The sequence below is a fragment of the Bacillus rossius genome, chromosome 3 (genome assembly GCF_032445375.1).
Source record: "Bacillus rossius redtenbacheri isolate Brsri chromosome 3, Brsri_v3, whole genome shotgun sequence".
In the NCBI taxonomy this organism is placed as follows: domain Eukaryota; kingdom Metazoa; phylum Arthropoda; class Insecta; order Phasmatodea; family Bacillidae; genus Bacillus; species Bacillus rossius.
The window spans coordinates 68398830-68422610 of NC_086332.1; the positions used below are offsets into that span (position 1 = coordinate 68398830).

The 23781-nt window shown below is 35.8% G+C and overlaps 1 protein-coding gene across 2 annotated transcripts in view; it reads left to right on the forward strand.

Annotated features, from left to right (window-relative positions):
- The window catches only part of LOC134530849 (serine/threonine-protein kinase ULK2), a 90741-nt gene extending 76589 nt beyond the window's left edge, over window positions 1–14152 (forward strand). For both annotated transcript variants that reach the window (XM_063366103.1, XM_063366104.1), the window contains 2 exons: window positions 8030–8165; window positions 13229–14152. In XM_063366103.1, the coding sequence (XP_063222173.1) occupies window positions 8030–8165; window positions 13229–13293 (201 nt within the window). In that variant the 3' untranslated portion in view covers window positions 13294–14152. The remainder of the gene's footprint in view (window positions 1–8029; window positions 8166–13228) is intronic.
- Window positions 14153–23781: the final 9629 nt, after the last annotated feature.

A 23781-nucleotide genomic window follows, 5' to 3' on the forward strand; every position in this document is an offset into this window, starting at 1 on the left:
GCCGTCTGTTTGGGAACCTGATTTCCCGAACTCCTAGAACGGGAAGCTATCACAGCCTCATGAGCACGACAATGTTTTTCAAGAAAGAAGTGAAACTACTAAGAGTGGGAAACTCGTCTGTTAATGTCATTTCCCATTGTGTTTGTAAGGCAGTATCCAAACATTTGCATAGAATGGGCAGCAGCATCATATCCCACTGGTCTACAGGGACAGACAAGGCCTTAAGAGCAGACACATTCTCTGTAACAGTGTTCAACAGTTGGCGCAATGCCTTGGGAGAGTCAGCTGATGCAGAGGGTGCTTGAAGTAAAGCCTCCACATGCACAGGCACAATGAGCCTCTTGTTCTCGTACCTACCAACAAGTAGTTTCCAAGCCACATCAAAGTTTACTTCAGAAATGGGCAAGGCCTGAATCATGCTGAGGGGTTCACCACTGAGAGCAGTCTTCAGATAAGCCAGTTTCTCAACAGATGAAAGGTCACTATTGTTAGCAACGAGAGTGCAAAATAGCTTGGAGAAGTTAGGCCAATGTTTAATGCTACCCTCAAAACTTGGAAGTAGGGTTGGGCCGATGCCAATCACCGATCACAATAATCGGCAGATTTTAACACATCGGCATCGGTACCGATCTGCAAATTATTTACCGATCACCAAACGCCGATCATTACATACTAAATCAAAATTAATAAATATTGAATTAAGCTTAAAAATGCAAAGTTGTACATTTCAAATTTACTTACAAAATCTATACATATATAAAAAAGAAAGTCGTGTTAGTTACACTATTTATAACTCAAGAACGGCTGAACCAATTTGGCTGAAAATTGGTAGGGAGGTAGCTTAGAACCAGGAGACGGACATAGGATACTTTTTATCCTGTTCCCGGGGAAAAAATAAATAATAGTTTAAAAAAAACTAAAAAACACGCTTTATTTAGAAAACCAAACTAAAAAATAGAAAATCAAAAAAGTATATTGTTCACATTAATCATAACCCACTCTCACTATTCATTTAATTAAATGTCACAATATTTAGTAGACTTTGTTTATATCGCGTTAAAGACAAAATGAAAGAAAAGATTTCGCACATGAGCGAAATGGTTTTCTTTACAATGTGCGAACTCTTTTCTTTCAGTTTGTCTTGGGCACAATATAAACAAAGCCTACTAAATATTGTGAAATTATATAAATTGACGAAAATCTTATTTTACAAATTTAATCTATATATATAAAACACAGTTGGGTTAGTTACACCATTTATAACTCAAGAACGGCTTGACCGATTTTAATGATCTCTGATTTGTTGGATTCGTCTCCGCCCCGAATAGCAGAATAACTAACTATTAAAATGTTGATAAAATTCTGAGAGAAAAAATAATTTTTAAACCTTTTGTCATCGCCATGTTTAGGACAATTGTTTTTACCCATTTTGTGATTTATTGTTTACTTTTATCATTAAAATTAATTAAAATGAATCACCCAATCGCATTAACACTATAGCACTACCACATAAAAAAAACAGATTGACAACACCTGGGACGAATGCACGATGGCACACAAACGCGCATTGGAAAGCACTTGACTGATCATTGAATGATCTGCGCAATGACTCGAGATGTTTTTGAGACGCAATGATTTTACTGTCTGGTGATTTCCGCCAATACTGCCAGTCATTCCAAGATCGACTGCTGCCGATGAAATAAACGCTTGCCTCAAATCACTGGCACTTTGTGAAGAAACTTAAGCTGGCAATAAACATGAGAGTTGCATTTCTGAACATCCATCTGCTGAAGATTTCTCCAAGAAATTGCTGACTATCGGTAATGACCGTGTTCCTGTCGACGAATCACGCGGTTTGATTTTATTTCCTCCGAATTTTTGCGTTTTCGTCTCATCGAAAGACGAGCTCATCAACAAAGTGTTCTCGAACATTATTGCTAAACACAAAAATAACAAATGGTTGAGTGAGCTAGCAATTTTGGTGGCTAAGAACAAATATGTGGATGACTTAAACTTCGTAATTCAGAATCAAATCGTTAGTACTCTGAATTCATTCAAATCTATTGATTGTGCAACTAACGAAAACAAAGCCATCAAATATCCAACTGAATTTTTAAACTGCTTGGAAGTGCCTGACTTACCACCGCACAATTTATAACTGAAGGTTGGCTCAGTAGTCATTATGCTTCGAAATATAAATCAACCAAAACTATGCAATGGAACGTGTTTAGTGAGAAGAAAACTGATGATCAATCTGATTCACGCCATGATACTCAAAGAAAAAATTCAAAAGGTGAGGAAGTTCTCATTCCGAAGATTCCGATGATTCCAACCGATATGCCCTTTGAGTTTAAACGATTTCAATTTCCGATTCGTCTTGCATTCGCCATGACGATTAACAAATCACAAGGCCAATCCTGAAGTGTTTGTGGTCTGAATCTAGAAAATTCGTGTTTTTCTCATGGTCTATTTTACATGGCATGTTCACCTGTCGGCAAACCATCAGCTTATTTGTTCTTGCGCCTGATAACAAAACGAAGAAATGTCGTATATAACAAGGTGCTTCACTGAAGAGAATCAACCCGAGTGCAACCTATGCAGCAAAATACATAGCTCCAATAAAGCAAATGTCTTGCTGACACGCCATTGAAATACTTGACTTGTACTTTTATTGAATTTTGAGTATTCATTTTATTATGTTAATAAAATCCTAAATTAGGTTTAGCTAAAAGTTAACACGACATTCATTGTCTGTTAGGCGGTACGAAGTTCGCCGGGTAAGCTAGTAACTAAATAAGGTAGGCCTACAATCACGTATCAACAAAAACACGAATTTACAGTATTAATTTGCATATGGATATTTTTAAAACATGCCAAACCATTATTTTACGGAGTTTTTAATAATTCACAATAAAAACTTCGATTTTTATGAAATAATACTAATTTTAACTTAAGTCTATTGCACTTACTAAACCACAGCCATAGAATATTGTGTGTTGACCACAAAATAGAAAATACAAAACAAAACATTCGCCTGCAGGTTAACCAACTTTCGTATCCTCTAGGGTGTGTTCCATTGCATATCAGTACGTGGGGGAACAAGCAGAAAAACTGTGATAACATGCCAGTGATAGTTCAATATTGGAACACAGTTTGGATCACTGCTGGTATTTATATATGCTGTAGTGTGTTTATCTATGGTCATAGTCCGATGACGTTTATTTTAGTGATTCTTTAAAAGTTTGTTGGTTACAATGGCACATGAAAGTAGTTTTGTGTGGAAATATTTTAAACTGCCACATAAAGACAGTGTAAAAGCAACGTGTTTGTTTTGCGGTGCGGGTATATTGCGTGGTGGTACAAACAGCAGAGGATTTACAACCATAAATTTATCAAGGCATCTCCGTTCATTCCATTACAATAAAATTTCGCTAAGTGAATTTTCACCATGTCCCGCATTACCTCCACCCTGCAAAAGTAGCTCAACAGAAGTAATTTCCGAGTCTACTATGTACATGCACTCCAACTGTAACCGCGAAGCAAGAAACCATCAATTCCATGTTCCATAAAAAATCAATGCTTGAAATGTCACACCCTAGACATATTAAAATAACCAGTCGTATTGCAGAAATGATGTGTCTAGACATCCAACCATTCAGCATTTTGGAAGATAGATATTTAAATTAAATAAATTGCAATAAAACCAGTTTGTTAAAAAAAAAGTTAGTTAAGTTTTGTGTATATGCCTCACTGAACTGTATGTGTATATTATTAAATGAGTCTATTCTGGCATGACCCTGCATATGTCGACCCTGTGGTACATAATGCGTGCTGTTTTAATTTAGTACAGCGAAAGATCCTGGATATACAAAAAATTCCTTTATGTAAAAATGAATTATGATCGTATGTTGAACAATTAACAAAGATTATGTTTTAATTGACATAAGGTAATTATTGTTATATCAAACTTATTGTTATGTGCACAATGTTTTGTTACACTAAATTAAAACAGCAAGCATCATTTACCACAGGATCAATATTTACAGTATAATGCCATCAGGATTAAGGGCTAAACTTGAATACGAGATAAGGGTACAATTAATGTATTTTTATGCTAAAACACGTGGTCAGGCCTATGCATGAAACATTTTTGGAGAATAAAGTTGGATTTATTGTCATCCATTAACTACATAACAGTTTCTTAAGGTACTATCTTTATTGTTACAGGGTTTACCAATTGGATTGCTTGCCTTGAGCCATCAAACAAGCTATCGTAATTCTTAATTTGTCTGATCGGCAATGATCGGTATCGGAATGATCGGTAAATTTAGTTATCGGCCCAGCCCTACTTGGAAGCGTAATTTTTGGTAAAGCCACTCTAGAATTGCTCACCTTGGGCCTTGACGATGTTGAGCTCTCCACCGAACACCCCTCCAGGGCACTTACCGTCGCCATGACTTCAAAATATTTCTCTTCGAAATTGTCCATACGTGTCGTCAGTTCTGAGAGATCTATGTCAGAATTTTGTGTTGCCCCAAGAACTACAAAATCCGCCTCGAACTTATCACGGACTTGGGGTAGATCACGAACTGTGGCCCTGAAACAAGCCTTGCTTAGAAGCATTGTCAACAACACTTTGAGACAGGTCGACGGCACGTTTGAGCCAAGCCTCTGCTAGGCGGATACGCACGAGTGCCGAGCCTATATCTGCCATGGTCACACACAGAAGCAAAAGACGAAATAACCAAAAAGGCACGTCAACAAAGAATTAAACACAACGAAGATCAATATAACCAAGGTTAGACACAGCAAATCAAAATTTATAACCAGCAAAAACACCTAACGCAACGAAAAACATGAGCAGATGCCAAGAAATAATACAAAATAACCCCAACACGAAATATATTCCACGGAAACAAAGAATATATAACAGTTTCTTAGATCAATAAATCTCTGCAAATTTCTTCTAAAACACGTTGCCGAAGATATCTTGACCATGAAAATAATCTAAATAACGAAAGTATAGCGCACGAAATAACATGAACGAAGTGTGATTGTTTAACAGGTGCACACGAAACACGTTTCAAACAACACCAGAAAAAACCGGAACTATCCGGCCCGGAGGACCAAATGTTTTGTCTAGAGACGTACGAAACTGTAAAATCCAGATAAAACGACACAATTAATGATGATGTACTTGCAAACAACTCGATTGGCAGCAAGCGTGCACAATAGCACAACTTACCGCCATGATGGTTGAACAACAACTGTTGCTTCGTTGCCGGAAGCTGCAGGGCTACCCACCTTGGCAGGCAGCCAACTTGAAAAACTTGGGTCTGCTAGCAAGCAGTGCGGGAAGTTCAAAATTCAAATGTTTCAAACACTATACACTAAATTACACACAATATTTACAAGTCCAAACACGTCCTTTTCATCGCATTTCCTGAAGTTAAATTTATGATGGGGAATGCAAAGTGTTAAAAGCGCATCAAAAATAACATTCATCGAATGGTGTTTGCAAGGAGGAAGAGTACATTTATTGCTAAATAAGCTATAGAATTCCATTGAAACTGATGTAACTGATGTACAGTGGTGACAAAACGAAGGGTCTGGGTTATATATATATGGAAATTCTTGCTCTTTGTAAACAAACGTACAATTTCTGTGAAATTTTTTATCAGTGTCCAAATTTAAAATGTTGTAAAGTATTTTGTTTGGTAAGTTTCCGAAAATATCTAAATTCAGACTGTAATGTATTTTTGAGTTAGGAATTACCAAACTAATTGAAGTATGTGTTGACTCTAAAATATCTGATTCAAACATAAACTGTGTTAAATGATATATACAAAATATCATTGTACACAAAGAAAGAAACAATACATGAAACCCATGAATAAGAAATACAAACCCATGAATAAGATTGCATTAATAACAAGATCTCATGTGATCTTTTCAAATTTATTATAATTATTATATTTCTTAAAGTCGAAAACTACTAACATTGTACAACTCTATAATTATTGTGATGAACAGTTTGAATTTTGTCACAAAGCATTAATACAAAACACTCTGGCATATATTACGAAACTAGATTCCTTGCATGGATTGGGTTTTACAGACTATTACTCTAGTGGTGTAATATTCGCTTGTTTAAACCATTCCAAACATGAGTGCCTCAAGGCATTCTTTAACAAATATATATATATCATTCGATATTACCGTATTTACCTGCAGAAGTGTTGCCCCTGCATATAGGTCACAGCATCATATATCTGTCTTCACTAGAGTTCCGTGGATACAATTGAAGTGTTCCTTTTCTCATCTCATTGGCATGTAAGAAACATTATCCTGGCTCTTCTTTGTCTATTTACTACGGGAGGGTGTGAGGCGGCCCACCAGTTATCCCCCCTCCCCCTCCTCTCTATTTACAACCCAACAAGGCAAAGGAGAAGACTGTTATTTTTTTGTACCTTTGTTTCCTTTTCCTTCATTAAATTTTACTTTCTTTACTTATCCCTTTGCCTTGGAGAGAGAAGAGGCATCAAGCTACTCTTTGCCAGTAGCACACAGTTTACCAGGTGGCTGGAGGAATATAAAATGTGCTCTTTTAAGCACCAACAATGGCTGCAGTTTTTTGTCACGGTATGTTCAGTTGTTGAAAGCATGGGAAATCTCATTAAAAAACAATAATGAGATTGGGCACAGTTGCATCATGAACACCTGCCAACATGGCCATATTAATTGTGTGGATACCAGTTCACGGAACATGTACAAAGAAGTGTGGGGGGGGGGGGGGGGGGGGTTACAGTCAACACTGCCATATGGCCTCACACACATGCACACAACACTCTTTCTGCCCCTCTGGCTGTTTTATTTGTAGATTCTCCTCTCCTCTCCTTGAAGCACAGCAGATACATCACCGGCGCTGCGACAGGTCCGGCGGCAGACACAGCACACGTACAATAACTGCAATGTTTACAGAACTTCACCCAACTGCTGAGATATTTTTATTAAACAATTTACATTTACTTGTAGAGTATGGGTCTCAGTATATTTTTTACTCTAAAAATCTGCATAAAATATGCTACCGATACACTGGTAAATACGTTAACAAGACAAAACAACAGATGGTTTTTGCCTCAGTTAAATTATTGCTTACTCTGCAGGTTAAGCTGAGCTTTTGGAACCTACTACTAGTTGCTTTAGGGATAGAATAACTAAGCAACTCATAGATCGATATTTAATCATTAAATTGAAATTGGCATTTACCAAATACACACAAGTTTTTCCGAATTAGGATACTAGTTACAATTTATGGTGTTATGAAAACTTGAAACAAACTAAATGTTTTCTGTTGGTATTGGTGAGTTGAAGCTAGTGGTTGGTCTTTAAATATACTAACATTTTAAATTAGTACGATGTTTACTTTATGCTACAATAAAGGGATATCTGCGTACAAATAGTCACTTTAGGACAACCATCCTCGGAGCAAAAATCTAGTAGATTTCTATTTATCCTGGTAGACTAGACAGTGTTTGGCCGACCTCAACGATTCATCCTGGGAATTTCTTGTGGGAAGAATTTCTGATGATCTCAATTCTCGTAGTCACAAACATGTGTTCTCGAACTCTGGACTTGCGAACTCCGGACTGGATATGCTAGTTCTCCTTCTCACGAACTGGACTACGGTGCTGGCGTTGCCCTCAGAAGTGGACTGGATCTTTTCTCGTCTACTTCCTATACATTGATTCAAAGATTGATGGGCTAAAAACCACCTTTCGTTCATTACAAAACAAGCAAATTAAAATAATTTTGATGGCAAATTTTTATACTTTCTTATATAAATGAGTTTTGCACATTTGTAGAAAATTGCTTTTGAATATTATACTTGCATGTTAACTTAAGTAAATACTTTATTTTCGTGAGGCCTAGAATAAGCAAGCAGTGTGTTTAATGTAGAGTGGTGGTCAGTGGGACGTGTAGGCAAGCGCAGGGGTTGGTGAGGGGACATGTGTGTGGCTGTGCGCAGTGCCAGACTGCGGCCCTGGACGAGCTGTTCGACAAGCCCAAGGACTGCTTCCAGAGGTACTCCATGGCACAGCTGATCCTGCACAGCCTCGCGCAGACCGTGCACCATCCCCAGGACCGCGACCTGCTCATCAAGTGTGAGTGCCCCACCCATCAGCTCCTCTGCATGTGTGACCTTGCCAGTTACCTCGGAGAGTCCCTTCGTGTTACCAAACTCTTCAAAGTCATTAAAGAGTCTGTGCTGGCCATTGGCTCGCTTGCATTTTGTTTTTTTTTTTGACACCTCACTTCATTTTATAGTCACAAATTAAATATAGTTAAAGACTGTCCACTTAAATTGTAATCTTTGAAAAGGTTTTAACTTTTTAAAATGTAAATTGGTGTATTCCTTTGAATTTCGTATTATGTTTAATAGTTGTAGTTTGTAATTTTATCTACCTTGTTTTATCGCATAATCGTCGCACCCATATTTTAGGGTGTCATAATTTGGATTAAAAAAAACCTCTCACATAAACGCAGCGTGATGTTTTTGGTCCGGCTATTAGATTCCAAGCGCTTTGTGTAGGTATCTTTTCCGTATAAAACGATGTATTTTAAAGTAGAAATCTAATATTTATTTTGACATTACCACTTTTTTAATTAATGGAAATATGAATTTGTCTGATGTGTAAATTTTCTTTTAAAGACGTTTTTAAATGTAGCCAGCGTTATTTGGCATCATTCATGTTTGGTTATGTTGCTTCCTGTACAGAGCGCGCACACGTAGTCGAATATCGATATCTTGCCTATTCATGCAACGTGCGCTCTCTGTCGAGTGCCAAGTTACCTACATTTAATAGCCCGCACTCTTTCGTAGTAAGTGTGTACTACGACGATAGTTACACGTTACAGATTCAAGTGGTTCGCATTTGGGTTACAGATTTTGTTTTTCTATTTAAATTTGAAGAAAGGATTTTGTTGAATTAATTATTAATATAAATTGTTTAGCGTGCTCTTGTATACTCCACTTTTTTTAAATAAGCGTACTTTCCATGAATGGGTTTTGTTTTTATGAATAACTTCACCTAACCAAACAAATATTTTTCACATAAATGTCGCACCCCTACTTTTCAAACTTGATTTTAGTATAAAATGTGCGACGATTATGCGATAAATCACGCTCTTTTGTATTATCTTTAATTTTGCTTATGGTTTATAAATTACCTGGTGATATAAAAAATTGTACACAATTTTATGAAATGGTTTTATTGAGAAAGTCCTGAAATTGGTTCACCAGGTATTGGTAGCGATCCCAGAAAACAGTAAATAAAATTGACCAAAAGTAGTGTTAAAATAGGCAAAAGCAGTGTGAAAAATTTGTACTTAAACTTTAAAGCTGTGCAAAAAAATTAGTGTAAAAATTTTAATTTTTCCTTTTACTCCCTTAAAAAATTTAAAATAATAATTTTTTTTTCACTTCCTCGATTTTTTTCACAATCATTCTCTAGGAGGGCTTATGGATACTTGAATAAGTTTATCATTAATGAGTTCTTAGGTTACACATATTAAAAATACTGTAAAATATTGTGAACGGTTGTAGGGTTCATATACCTCTTTAATGTCCTTAAAATGTCTTTAATTTGTCTTTAATTAAATAAGGGCCTTTAAAAGTCCATAAATTACACTAAGAATCCTTAAAAACTCTTTAATAAAGACTGATAGTATGAAAGTGATGAATAAATTCAGGTATTTAAATGGTTTTTTTTATTCTCTGACTTTGCAACAAACAACGCTTTGCATATGCCCATTGCATTTAGCCAATTTCAGGCCATGTGATTATATTTTATAATCAAGAAATTGATTTTTTTTTGTATGCTATCTAAAACTAAATTTTTTTTTCCCTTCAGTCTTACTCTAAACTTATGAAGTAAATGTAAGTTTATAGTAAAATTAAATGATTGGGGTTGGGTTGGATGTGTGTTCAAAAGATAATTCCCGTGTAAAATGGTTGGGGGGGGGGGGGGGGGGGGGGGGGAGTTTGGTTTAATCTGCAAGGATTGAACTAAAAACTAAAAAAAAAAAATTTTTTTGTGCATTAACTATAATACTTTATTTCCTTAAGAGATTTGGTGATACTAAAAATTGTTTTCTACCCCTCGATAGTGGTGAAGGCAATAAATTTAAGGGGTCCGTAAAAACTCCTTAAATTTTTATTGCTGAAGAGTGTATTAACCATGGGTTTGTAAGGTTGCTACAAATAAAATACTTGAAATGGTGTGAACTTTAGGTTAGCTTAGCTACGTTAAAAAATACTATAAAAGTGTAAGGGTGGTTTGTTAGTTAAGTTACTTAGGTACATTTTAAATTGGTAATTCGTAATGATTTTACTGTATTTTTAAGGCAGCTAACCAAACCTAACTAACAGTCCACACTATTTTTTAATACATATTTTCAATATTGATAATCAAACCCAACTGAACATTTTTACGATATTACAGTATTTGTAACTACTTTAGGTATCAAAACATTCTTTTAGAAAATGTTTGGAAAACATGTCAGGAAATTAAAAAATGTTAAAAACCAAAATCACGGATAAAACCAACCAAAAAACTAAAATAACTTATTGTTTGTATCATTAAGTCAACATGGTAGGTACTAAATAACACAGTAAACAAACTCCTATCATTTGGCATAAGCAGGGAAGACTCTACATGAAAGGTACATTTCTAGATCTTGTAATAACAACTAAATATAAGCAAAGGGACGGGGCAAGATGTCTGTAAAAACAAATTGTAACAATTATTTCTTGGCCTAAACTATAAAAATATGAAAACGTAAGTGAAAACATACAAGAAGATAATTTATTTCTGTATTATTTTTTATTATTTATCATATTGTTTGGAAATTTCCCGGGAAACAAAGCTTTTTTCAACTTGAAAAAGACAGCTCTTTTTTTTTTAGTCTCGTTACATATTTAACGAAAAGTTATGTAAAACCACTAAAACCAGATATAAATATGAAATGTGTAAATCAATATTAACAATTGATTTTACACCATGTGATATACAGTAGCAGCTTACTTGCTGCTTGTATCTATGACAAAATAGACGTTGCAACACGAAAATAACAAAATATATTTTTAAAATTGTAAATAATGGTTTAAAATTTCAGATAAAATTAGCAAAAGTTGTGTTTGTAATATTGCTGAACTAAAATACAATTTACCTGGCTGCTGTTGACAATGAAAACTCATGAATAACTAGGATTTAAAAATGTTAATATTAGCTCATTTAATCACTAATTTGTGAATACAGCATCTAAAAAAAGATTAAAGTTTTTCGTAAAATAGATTGCAGTAGATTTCGCGCTGTTTTGTTTACGAAAATTTTCTGGATCAATATGTAGAGTAGCAGGTTGTGGAAAAAAGGCGAATAGGAACTGAAATGAAAGGTAGGTTGGTTGGTAAGGTTAAATTAGGTTAGCTGCATAATTTAAAAAAAATTATGTCATAATTCAAACATTTAAAAAAAAAAAATTCTTATAATTATTTTATTTGATTTAACATAACAAACATTTTACTTTAGTATTTTTTGTCTAATTTTCCAAAAGTTGTTACATGACATGGAAAAAAAATTTTAAGTGGGACTTTAACTCTAATTATTATTATTTAAATTCTATGTTCATATTAGCGAATAATTTGATATTTGTATTCGTATTCAATTCAAACTAAAAAAAAATTGATATTCACACAGGCATACTAAATAGCAAAGATAAGAAGACACAAGATTTTTATCTTTGGGTTATATGCACAACACGTATCACATTTGAAGTGTTCATAATTAGAATATAACGATTGGCTCTGTAGAAACAAAATATGTTCACGATATTGAATATTATTGAAATTTGTTTTTTGTGTTACAAATCTGTTACTGCATGACGTTTTCAGAAATGTTGTCGATCATGCATGAAAACAGTTGTATTTTGAGCCAAACTTTATGTTTCCACATAAATGTTTAATTCGTTAAAAACTTAAAAAACTGGCGAATTTATGCATTTTTTCAAGAATTTTGCGGTTATCCATGTTTGCTGTCCGTAGATATTGGTAAGCACCCTATACCTGCAAACATGTATTACCAAAAGATTAATTGTTGAAGTAAAAATTTAAAAAAATTTGTGTCAGGCAGTACCTTATCTTAAATTATAAGAAGGAGAATGAGACAACTTGCTGAATTGGGGAGCTAGTTGTTGAAAACCTTTCACTGAATTATGTTTTGAAAATATACCTAGCTTAAATATTTATCTTAACAACAATTTAATAAGTCTGGACAATATCTATAATAGAATTTTATGACCATTTGACTCCTCCACTACCCTTCCTTTTTTTTTTTTTCATGTGTTGCACACCAAATTGTTTACATTTGCGGTAAGGACAATACATACAATGCTGAGATTGTCTAATTGTATTCTGCAGTTTAAACATTTCTTTAGCCGGTACATGACCAACATGGCATATATTACATTCCATGGTGCACTCATGAAAGCTACGTAGCAGCTATTTTAATTGTTCCGTATCACGTATCCAAGTTTATTCTTTGATCCTGATGGCATGATCTTGTATGATTGAGCCTGTGGTACATGATGCTTGCTGTTTTAATTTTGTATGTCGAAAGATCCTGAACGTAACAAACATATTACAATACAAATTATGGCAAAGCATTTTTTTTTTTTACTTTTATTGGATTCGATAATTCAATCATTATTTATTGTTACATCACAATTTTTGATGTATCTAGGATCTTTCGATGTACTAAATTAAAACAAAAATCATCATGTACTACAAGATCAATGTATTCAGGATCGTTCCAATAGGATTAAAGGATAGACTTGTATATGCAATACAAAACTTTTACCACAGCTATAAACAGCTATGCTGGAGGAAAATAAGTTGGCACTTATTGTGATGTGGACATCGTTCAACCATCTTGAGATGACTAAATAAACTCTTATTGCAATGCAAGCATTGACCAGACCAGAGAGTGATATTTGTTTATTATTTTTGTGAAATTTTCTTATCATTACGTGATCCATCTCTGTTTGACGCTTAAGACTGGCAGAAACTAATGTTTTATCTGTGATAGGCTTTTGGCTCCTTATTGCACCCACCTAACGTCAAGTCTCAGCAGATGGTGAAGGTGTCTGTAGCTAGCCTGACTGGTTGCAGACAAAGACGCCGTGGAGAAGCGCTTGTTCGTGCTGGAAGAGAAGGGGCACATCTACTCCACTTGACCTGCCCTCAGCTGGTCTCCAGGCAAGTCCTCCAGCCGTCTCTCCTGAGCCGTGCCCCACGCTGCTCCACATATCACTGCGGCATCTCCTCGCGTCACTTGTCTTTCCCGTAGACCTTCTGTGTTAGCGTCACTAGCGTACTGTGTAGATGGGCCGGTGAGCCTCGCTGCGGGGTGTGGCAGCCGATTGCAGCCTTGGGGGAAAATGGGGAATGGATTGAAATTTATTTTCGTCTGCAACCATTCACCTTTTAGATATGAACTTTACTTTCGGGTCTTGCTAAGTTTGGTGAACATTTTTTAGAATTGCATTTTTGTGACTCAAGTAGAATCAAGGTTTGTTCTGTGAGTAATATTGGGTATGAAATTGTTGAGGAGTATGGACAACTGTTAATGAACTAGGACACAATATTTTCCTTCCGTGTAAGTTTTTGAATTGGTTATGCAAATCCAAATTTTTTTTTTGAGCTGTTACTGCATCTAAATATGTAGAGAATAAGATAGTTAGTGGTTCATTCAGTTTATTTAAAGTTTTCATTTATCATGTTGCACATTCGTTTCATCTTATTTACCTACTTTATAGGAAATGTATTTTTGAGAAAATGAAATAATGGTAAGTTCAGATTTATAAACCAATACAGTTGTTTAGATGTGTTTGCTTACAAAAATGGTCACAGAGGAAATGTTTTAGCAGTGTAAAATAAACAATCATTGTGTTTTAGGGGTTATAGGTAAGGCCTGTACTATTTGGCATGGAAGGCACTTCCACACCATGATGTTATTTTTAATTTTATGATGTATTGTTCACCAGGTGGAGGCTTCAAATAATTTATAAAAAAATATTATTTGAATACTCATGATCTTTACATTGTTTTATTTATCATTTAGGCTAACAACCATGTTAAAGTACTAACTTTTTTTTATTATGGTTTTGCTTTGAAAAAAGTTCTAATTTTTTCAAAGTGACCATTAAAATGTTGCAAATCGCAGTAAAGTGCCAGTGATGGATAAATGGTTCTTCATGTTGTTGTGAACACTTAGTACATTTGTACTACCTACGAAAAGTTTCAACAAACTCTTAGAGCATTAAAACATTTTATGTGTTTCATACAGGTTTCTCTTTTGAGCAGATGACATGCAAAATTGTGGTTTTCTCTGTGTTAAAATTATTTTTAATTTTAAATTAATTTTTCAAATATATTATTTTCAATAATTGTAAATATGTAATAAAGTAATAAATTGGTAACAGTACAGGATGAACATGTAAGCTACTAAGTTAATCTAAGGTACCTTTTTATTAAGTTACATTGGCTGGAAACATAGATTTTGGTGTGTAACTAACTGTATCACAATGGCTCATGTGCTTTTGCCTATTGGTATTGGTGGAACTAGTGGAACAGTCATGTTTAATGTGAATCAGATTTTATGCCCATTTGCAAGTGTTGTAGGTAAGGCTACAATGTTCATTTCTTAACAGTGTAGTCATAATTTTAATTGAAATACTAGACACTAGTCTCATTAATTTTTATGGTTCTCAGTTTTACCGTGCAATCATTTGTTTGTTATGGATGCCAGATTTCACTGATCTATGGTAGTGATGTCATTTGAAGTACTTGTAATTCACTCAAGCTTATGTGATAAAACAAAAAAAAATTATTGTGTCCAGTGATATTAAATTTGACAGGCATTTCTTTGCTAAAGGTTGCTTATACATACATTGTAATGGCCAAAGCAACCTGGCTTTATTGGCCATAAGACTGACATTTGGCAACTTACATAATAGTGCAATAGAGAATCGGATGATTTTTGTGACTTTTTATGTACACCGTCATGTTTTATGAAGTGGAACTTGGGTACCTATTTTTCTATGATGTGTGGAAAACTGTGGGCTGTCTCCTGGTATTTCTTATTTAGGTAATTGTTTATTTTATATCTTTAACAATGGCACAGCAAATACTTGCTTTCATCATTGAGTTTATTGCCATTATATGTATACTCATACATACTTCTTTAAATGGTAAATGGTAACTAGCTGCTGTAGTGTTTTTGAGGTGTTGAGTCAAGAAATTTCAGTATGTGGTAGCAGAAACCACTTTGTTCCCCCCTACCCTGTTCATCCTTCTAAACTACAGTGGGATCTTGCTGCTTCATGTATTAGTAGAGACATGCAAAAGGTGTGTTTATTTTGTGATGAAAAGTGGTGTTATTTTCCCTTAAAATCGGTGTTATTTTTACCTAAAAGTGGGTTTATTTCTTTTTTTTTTTAAATTTTTGCGATTTCAAGTGTAAGAAATATGAAGAGAACATTGTAATATAATTGCACCATCAGTTGAAACATTATAAATTAAAATTACACAAATATAGGTTAAAAAGACACAAGTTTAAGAACTCAGTTTCTAAATTAAATCAACCCAATAATTTCAGAAGCAAAGTACTTTGACACAACGTTTAACTTTCAAATGAAATAATAGCCATTGTAGCTAAATTTTCTTATTTCAAATTAGTTCTCTTGTCAGTGAGAACATTATTGTATTGTAACAAGAAGCGTTCCAAATAAACATTTGCACACAACATCTACACTGCTTTCAGGCACCTGTCAGAAAATTCAGGTTGTGAAAGTTTTACAACTTGAAGTGCCTTCACTACATCCACACTACTTTCCTTCATTTGTTTCTCAACTATCTGTTTCAACTCTCCAAAACCGGTGATCAGCTCCTGGCGGTCCATTTCTTTCAGAGTAGAAACGTTACACAACTTAGCAAGCAAAATAGGGATCATGTCTGTAATCAAAATATTTTTTTGGATCAAAGGCAGTTACAAAGTCAAGTCTGCTTGGATATGTAGCCATCAAGCTGGTAAGCTTCACCAGAGATTTTGTAGACACTTGCACTACACTTATTTTCACAGCAGCTGATTTCGTGGTGTTCATGTGGTCCAAAACTGGTTTTGTTTTGTCAAAAAAATGCACTGCTTCATGTTTTCAAAGTTGCATTGCATCTTGGTGAGCTCGCCATGCAAAATATTAGCATTTGGGTATTTCCAGCCTTCTAGCCTCGTTATTAAAGTATTGTCGGATTTAAAAAAAGTTTTTTTAACACATATCGCCCAACTACATATTTACCCTCGCATATAACCCACGATCACGAAATTCGTGCTCACGAAGTTTGGTGATTGCTTGAGGTTTCGGCATATTTTACACTTTCGAACTTCTGCTGAGAAATATGGAGACGTTTTCTATCACAACCTACAGTTTTTATAAAATAGTTGCACTGTATACAACATTTTAAAACGAAAATTATCATTCTTAAAATAAAACGTAATTGTTAAGTCTGTTTACAGTATTATAAGAGAACAAATTAAAACAGTTTGCATAGTCCATAGTGGATAGATGCAAGATGAACAGTTGAGCGTAATTTATAATTTGCTTCGCGACACAAGCGCTGTAATGCACAAAATATCCAACAAAATGGCAGTACATTAATCTTTGACTCTGTAAACGTGCCTTCGAGAGAACATGAGCGTATTAGTGCACGAGTGCAGTTCGCCAAGAACGCGTCGTATCAAATAAATAATAAAACGTAAACATTGGCAAGTGTAGTCTTTACGTTGATGGTGTTATCAGTGGTGACAACGGCTGTTTATTTACCTTTTTTAAGTTACCAAACGGCGGGAAAGTGTGGTTATTCGTGGTAAACAGACGTATTTCGCACAAAAAATTCGCGGTATCAGAAATTATGTAAAAGTGAGGTTATTCGTGTTAAACTTACAAATTTCGCGTAAAAATTCGTTTTATCGTAAATGCGAAATTTGCATGTCTCTATGTATTAGGCTTTTACTAGGATCTCACACTTACCAATTTTTTTAATTTCACCATATTTGAATTCGACATATTCTCCAATATTTGTAATAAATGCTTAGAAAGGTAGAACATATCCAAAAAAAAAACTATGTAGTGCACAGTTGTCAGCGAGAAATGCTATAATAACTCGAGGTAGGTGGACTCGTTAGATTGTTTTGTTGCATTTTAAGAATTGCTGTGATGACTCATTCGGCAGTTTGGAATCATTTTCACTTAAAGCGGTCACCTTTTGTGTAAGGCTGTGCGGTTCCCAGATTTTTCAGTACTGGTTTTGGTTCCATTAAAATAACCGACCCGAAACCAACTTCTGAAACCATCGTTTTTGGTTCTGGGTATGTCATTTATGTTTCTGTAACTTGCTTTAGAGGTGGGTTGTTACAGCAATTTTCGGTATCTGTTTCAACCTGATACTGATACAGTAATGGACCTAGTTACAAGTCTCTGATACTTTTGTATCAGAGCAGTAGCGGTCCCAGGAAGCAACAAGGTATCAGCATTCTCGTTACAGGGTACACATCCTCCGTGCCGTCATCACCAGCGTAAAAAGGTATCAGTGTCTCTGATACATTATTTATCACGCCCGGTAATTCTCTACTTCTGATACTCTCATGCCCGCCTGATACAGCCAGTATCAATCAGTTCAACATTCACTGCAGTTCGTCCTGGCCGTGTATTAATTACCACCATGTACATTGTTGCGGGCTGTCATGCTTTGTAGTTAGTATCTTTATAGTGAAATAAGGAATGGATAAGTGCAGGAAAAAGACTTCATTTGTGTGGAATTTTTTTACGGAAAATAATGAGTTTGCTAATTGTAATTTGTGTAAACAAAAACTGAGTTATAAATCATCATCGACTAATCTGAAGAAACATTTGAAACGTAAACATTGATATAGTATGCTCACTCATGTACCTATCTGTTTTTTTTTATTTTTGATAAAATCGTAATCTTTTAATGTATCAAAACACTAGTTACTAATTGTTTTCGGAAAAAAAAGTCCATCTGTTGATTACGTCTGTTATTAGTGTCAACTGAGAATTTATTTGCATTTTCATAGCTGTTAGGTGCACAAATATAAATATTATATCTTGTATTAATGTACTTTTTAATATTAAAATTTCATTAGTTTTATTATTGAACGAGACTGTGCACGCACTGCGCACTGAGCGTACTTTGATGTGGGACCATGGACGTCGGAACGTTTTCATGAGTGGGGGGGCGAAAAGATGTATCACACTTACCTCAGTTCTAGAGCGGGGGGGCCCGGAGGCCCTCCCCCGGAAAAATTTTGAATTTTAGATGCAAAATTGTGCTATTTAATGAATTTCCGAACCAAAATATTAAATATACTATTCCAAGAATTTTATGACGTAGTATGTATTAAATACTACTCTGACAGTAGATGTAGTACAATTTAAATAAAATACCATCTAGGAATTTGCAATCATTTTACAGTATATTGACAATCATAAATTTGATCTTCTAATCAATAATGGAATGTTTGTAACTACTGGTTAAGAAAAATACTACTAGGACCAAACATTTATTGTGGGAAAAGGAGGGGGGCAAAATGCTACTCTCGCCCCCCCCCCCCCCATGCATAACAGCACGGGGGCGACTCGTCCCTGTTGCCCCCCCCCCCCTCCCCTGTTCCGACGTCACTGTGTGGGACAATAACCAAACGACTCGTAACAATTTCGCTTTGCGCCTCTCCTTCAACGCCTTCCCCTGCGCTTCCTCTCCTACATTATTTCCCTTCTTTATCTCTTATTCGTCGTTCCTGCTCCCTCCCCTTTCACAAGCTCCACCCAAGTGACCGTCATATCGCCGCCTGAGAATTGGAGTGTTCTATGTCCATTGAAGTAGGAACTGAGATATAAGCATTTGAAAGTTCAAATTACTATGAATAGCATGACATAGAGCAAAATAATATTGGTCTTAAACTAAGAACAAACATTTTTACGTGCGTAGACGTGTGTGGATATAGTACAAATGAATACTAATATTAATTTTGTGTCCATAGCATAAAAAACCTAAAAAGTGGACATAGAACACTCCAATACTCAGGCGGCGATCTGCGATCGGGTTCTGCGCACGCGCACATTGGCCGTGGTGTTGTTCCAGGCGAATTCTGAACTGATACTAAAGTACTTGATACTTTTCAAGTGTACTCGTTTGCCGTTCCTGATACAGGCGTGTATCAGTGACAAAGTATCAGGTTGATACTTTTCGACCCACCTCTAACTTGCTTACTTCGCAATCTGTAATATTAATGAACGTTTCTCGTGCTGAAAAGGTAAACAAATGCATTATTTCAATGTCAATTACATCTTGTAATGTAATAATGTAGTCATTTATTGGTGAATATGCTATTTTTAATGAATGAAAAATGTGTCTATGACACACCAAAATGTGGATTCAGCTGTTGCAAAGTACATGCTAAATATATTATATTAGGCTCGTACTATGTTACTCTTAGCAATCAAATACATGAATTTTTTAATTATTGGCTTGCCCGAATTATTTTGTCGCGTGCCATTGGTTCGTCATCCGTGTCATACATAGCGCATAGTTTAACTGTCAGAATGAATTTGGTTTAGGGCCGGTTTTATGACCCCAGGCTAAACCTCCGGCTAAAATTTAACCGCAGGCTAGCTCTTATTTCAGTTTTATGACTCCCAGTTAACGTTTACCTTCCAGTTAAAAGTCCCGGCTAAACTAGCGGGTGGATGAACCGGCCGCTAGCTGCTTAACCGGAGGCTAAGCGACAGAAAATAAAATGGCAATGTATCGGGCGAGGTTAGTTGTTGATAGTGATGATGACTATTTGAGGAATTCTATTGAATATTTGCAGGATGCGATGGAATAATTTATGAATGGTTTTTAACTCTCTCTCTCTCTCTCTCTCTCTCTCTATATATATATATATATATATATATATATATATATATATATATATATATATATATATATATATATATATATATATATATATATATATATATATATATATATATATATATATATATATATATATATAAAAAATCACACCCAGATCTTTTTAAAGAGCCAAAACCTGATCTGATAACCGAGCTTCTTAATGTAAAACCGAATCTGAACCAAACTGACCAATGAAAACTAGAACTGTACAGCTATACTTTTTGTTCTACATCATCATCATCATGTAAATAGTTCCAAACCAATTGCATGACAGTGTTCTTGAGAAATTATTGTGGCCACATGCTTATAGTTTTCTGTTAAGTATCTTGCCAAAATCATTCCAGAAAGTTAGTACCTACTGTTTTTAATTCTGATAATTATTTCCAGCTTGGTAATTGTTAGTGTTTAGTTGAATTTTGTTGTAGGTGTTGGTAATTTAACGAGAAATTACGGATGTAAGACAGTGCTTGGGATTGACATTTTGTCTGTAATTTTCATTTAGTTGAATTATACTGTGCAGGCTCTTTCCTATTTACTCTGTGCACTAAAAATGGTGGATTAGAATTCACATTTGCTTGTGTACATACAGAGTTAAGTATACACATTTATGTAGCTCACAGGTTTGAAAGGACTGCAACACCAAGTTTTAGGCATGACTGACGTGTAGAGAACAGGGTAATTGTAGCATGATGATACAGGCTTCCTGGCCCAGAAGTAGTAATTTTTTTTTGTCATGGCTTGGAGTACTGGATGTGTGTAATCCATTCTGAATCTCACAACCCTGAGATGAAAGTTTATTATATTGACTATTATTACACACTAAACAATGTTTTATAAACCTCTTGGTTGTGTTTCTTGTTATCCAGTAACCAACTGTAACCAAAGTTCAAATGTGAAGATACGTCTGGTATTTTGTGATTATTAATAATACATAAAGGACGTATTGTACATGCATGTAATTGTAAGAGGGTGTATGTGCAGGGTTTGAGTTTTTACCTCGAGAAAAATAATAAAATAACATTGTATACACTCAGCTTGTTAGATTGCTTGAGGGAGAGAAAATTTGTAACAAGTCAAATATTTATACTTCCTAATTCCTAGTTGTCATTATTCTCTTGACAATAACATATTAATTTAGACCAATGTGTTTTTGTTAACTACTATGTGACTATAGCTTTTATGTTGTTTCTTGTGATATTTTTTTAGTTGTGCAATGTTGTTATTATTTCAAGTTTTAAAAGAAAAAAAGCTTTACAGAAAAAACGTGTGTTTTTATTAATACATTTACAATAGCTTTATACATAGTATATTTTTTATTGACTCTTTGCTGAACAGTACCATATTATTTTATTTTAGGCAGAAAACTAGAAAGGGTCTTTTAATAATTTAATCTTTTAGAATTTGAATCTTATGTTCTAAATTAACATTATAAAACTTTTTAAAAGAATTTTGAATGTGTATGATTATTTTCATTGATGTGTGATGTAAAGAAAATAAGTATTACTATGAAATTATATGGAACCATAACTGTTGCAACCCAATTTCATACCAGTTTCCACAGTGTGTGTGGAGACATGGCGGATGTCACTCGGGAGCATTGATGATGTTTGTCCAGCACAATCTCCCAGGAGAGCAGCATCACACTCCGAGGTGGGAGTGGACCAGTTTGGCCTAATGTGGCTTCCAAAGGACATTTCTGCATGGGAGAACTAAAGTAGCAGGAGAGCTAGTTGGCCCACGTGTCGTGAGTCCGTGGACACACCCCTGCATAGACTAGCATAGGCTTCCTGTTGTAGATACTACCAGGAAAGGATGTGACTGAAGTTAAGTTAGTACTCACAAATCCAGTGTCCATAGGTTTCCAATTTATTGTATTGCCCACCCACATGTACTGATGAGTACAGCTACAACAAACGTCTCACACACACTATGTCATTCAGAGGTCAATTCACAAGTTGACCTTAAAAATAGCTTCAGTCTGAAACCTGGGTTTTCCAGCATGCGTCGGAGACTCGAACATTGAATAAAAAAATGCTGGAGCCAGCTGGTCTTGTAAGACTTAATAGATGCCTGCGTGTCATAATGATACGAGGCTGATAAACCGAAGGAGGGTGGCTTAGGGCCTCTCTCAAAATAACACGAGAGACGCACAAAGCTTAAGACGAAAAATACAGTTGTGCCATCAGCTGCCGATTGGGTTTTGAATCCCTGTGTGGGCCTATTGGAGCCTGGCATAATTAAAACGTGAAAATGGGGTGTGGAGGGGTGCTATCTATAGGTGTCTAACCACTGAGTTGTAATCGCTGTGATATGGGCAGAGCACCCTAGGTGTCACGAGGGTCAGGTTGATAAAGACATGGCTTGCCCCTGTGTCTTCCAAAATGGTGACCAGTTTACCAATCGCTTCCACCAGGATGTGGAGGGGCTAGGCTATTTGTCTCAGGGTTTGCCTTAAGCCCGTGCAGTTTGGTCAGTTGGCACAGGGCGAGGCAGTTAGTTGTGTCTCTCCTGTAATACGTTTCCCAGCACTAATGGAGGTGGCGGTTTTTGTGCCGGTGGTGGGCACTGGCAGTTGCTGTGCCAGTGGTGAGCCCTTTTTAAGCACCCTTGCTAGCTGGATCCCATCACATTACTCGGATGCATGGTTGTTTCTATGTGTGAGAGACTTGTCATCTAGGTGGTTCCAGGATTCATTGTGTTGGTTTGGCAGGTCGGTGGACTGTTGCCGCTCCTGCCCATGACTAATGGTTTACACTGCCACACATTCTGTTGGTTTCACTCCTTTTCCATGACCTGCTGCACATACTCCTCAATGGTTTCCAGTTATCACAACCATAGGAATTGCGTCAACTCGTCTCTTAACTGGTGATCATGGGCAGTGCACTTTTCAATTTTGTTCCAGTTGACATGCTTCGGAACAGTTGTACCTGGTGAGCTATGAAATACTTGACTGACTCACTGTTCCATTATGTTGTTCCATAGAACTAAACGATACACTGGACCATGGACTATCCAAAGTGGAAATTTGCATGAAGGTTGTTACCACTCACCACCTCCGGCTAGTTCAAATTAGGTGATGAGTGGAACATACAGGTTGCAGGTCACGAAGAAAGAAGAAATTTATAAACAATGTTTGATGTACTACCTGTTTTATTTATTTATGTAAAAATCACACTATATTCCGTACGATAGAGCGCTCAACAAAAAATTAAACGGTACCTCCATAAAGGAGAAAAACACGTATACTTATTACAAATTACATTATATTGCCCGAATAAGTACCGCTGTGGGCTTTGCCTACGACTATGGTCAGAAAAATTCAAATTAATAAAAATGTCCGGAAGAAAAAAAATCTTAGGTGTCGCCCGGACCGTAGCCGCAAAGTTGTACTTCAAAATAACATTGCTAAATGATGCAAGCCATCGCCCGACCACGACCTCACGGCACGATGCTCAGACAATGACTGATCTTACAGCCTTCCTTTCCTTCGTGCGGGCAGTGTCCTGGGCTCGCTGACGTAATTTTCAGCCAATCACGGCGCATGGTAACAGAGGCTTCCACGAAATGCTTACTTCTGTTCCCATGACGCAGCGATTTTGTCTCTTTCTCACACTCCCGTGACCGTGACTCACACGCCTAGCGTGTGAAACAAAGCCTTGGTCGTGGAAAAACGAAGGAGAATCACGTCA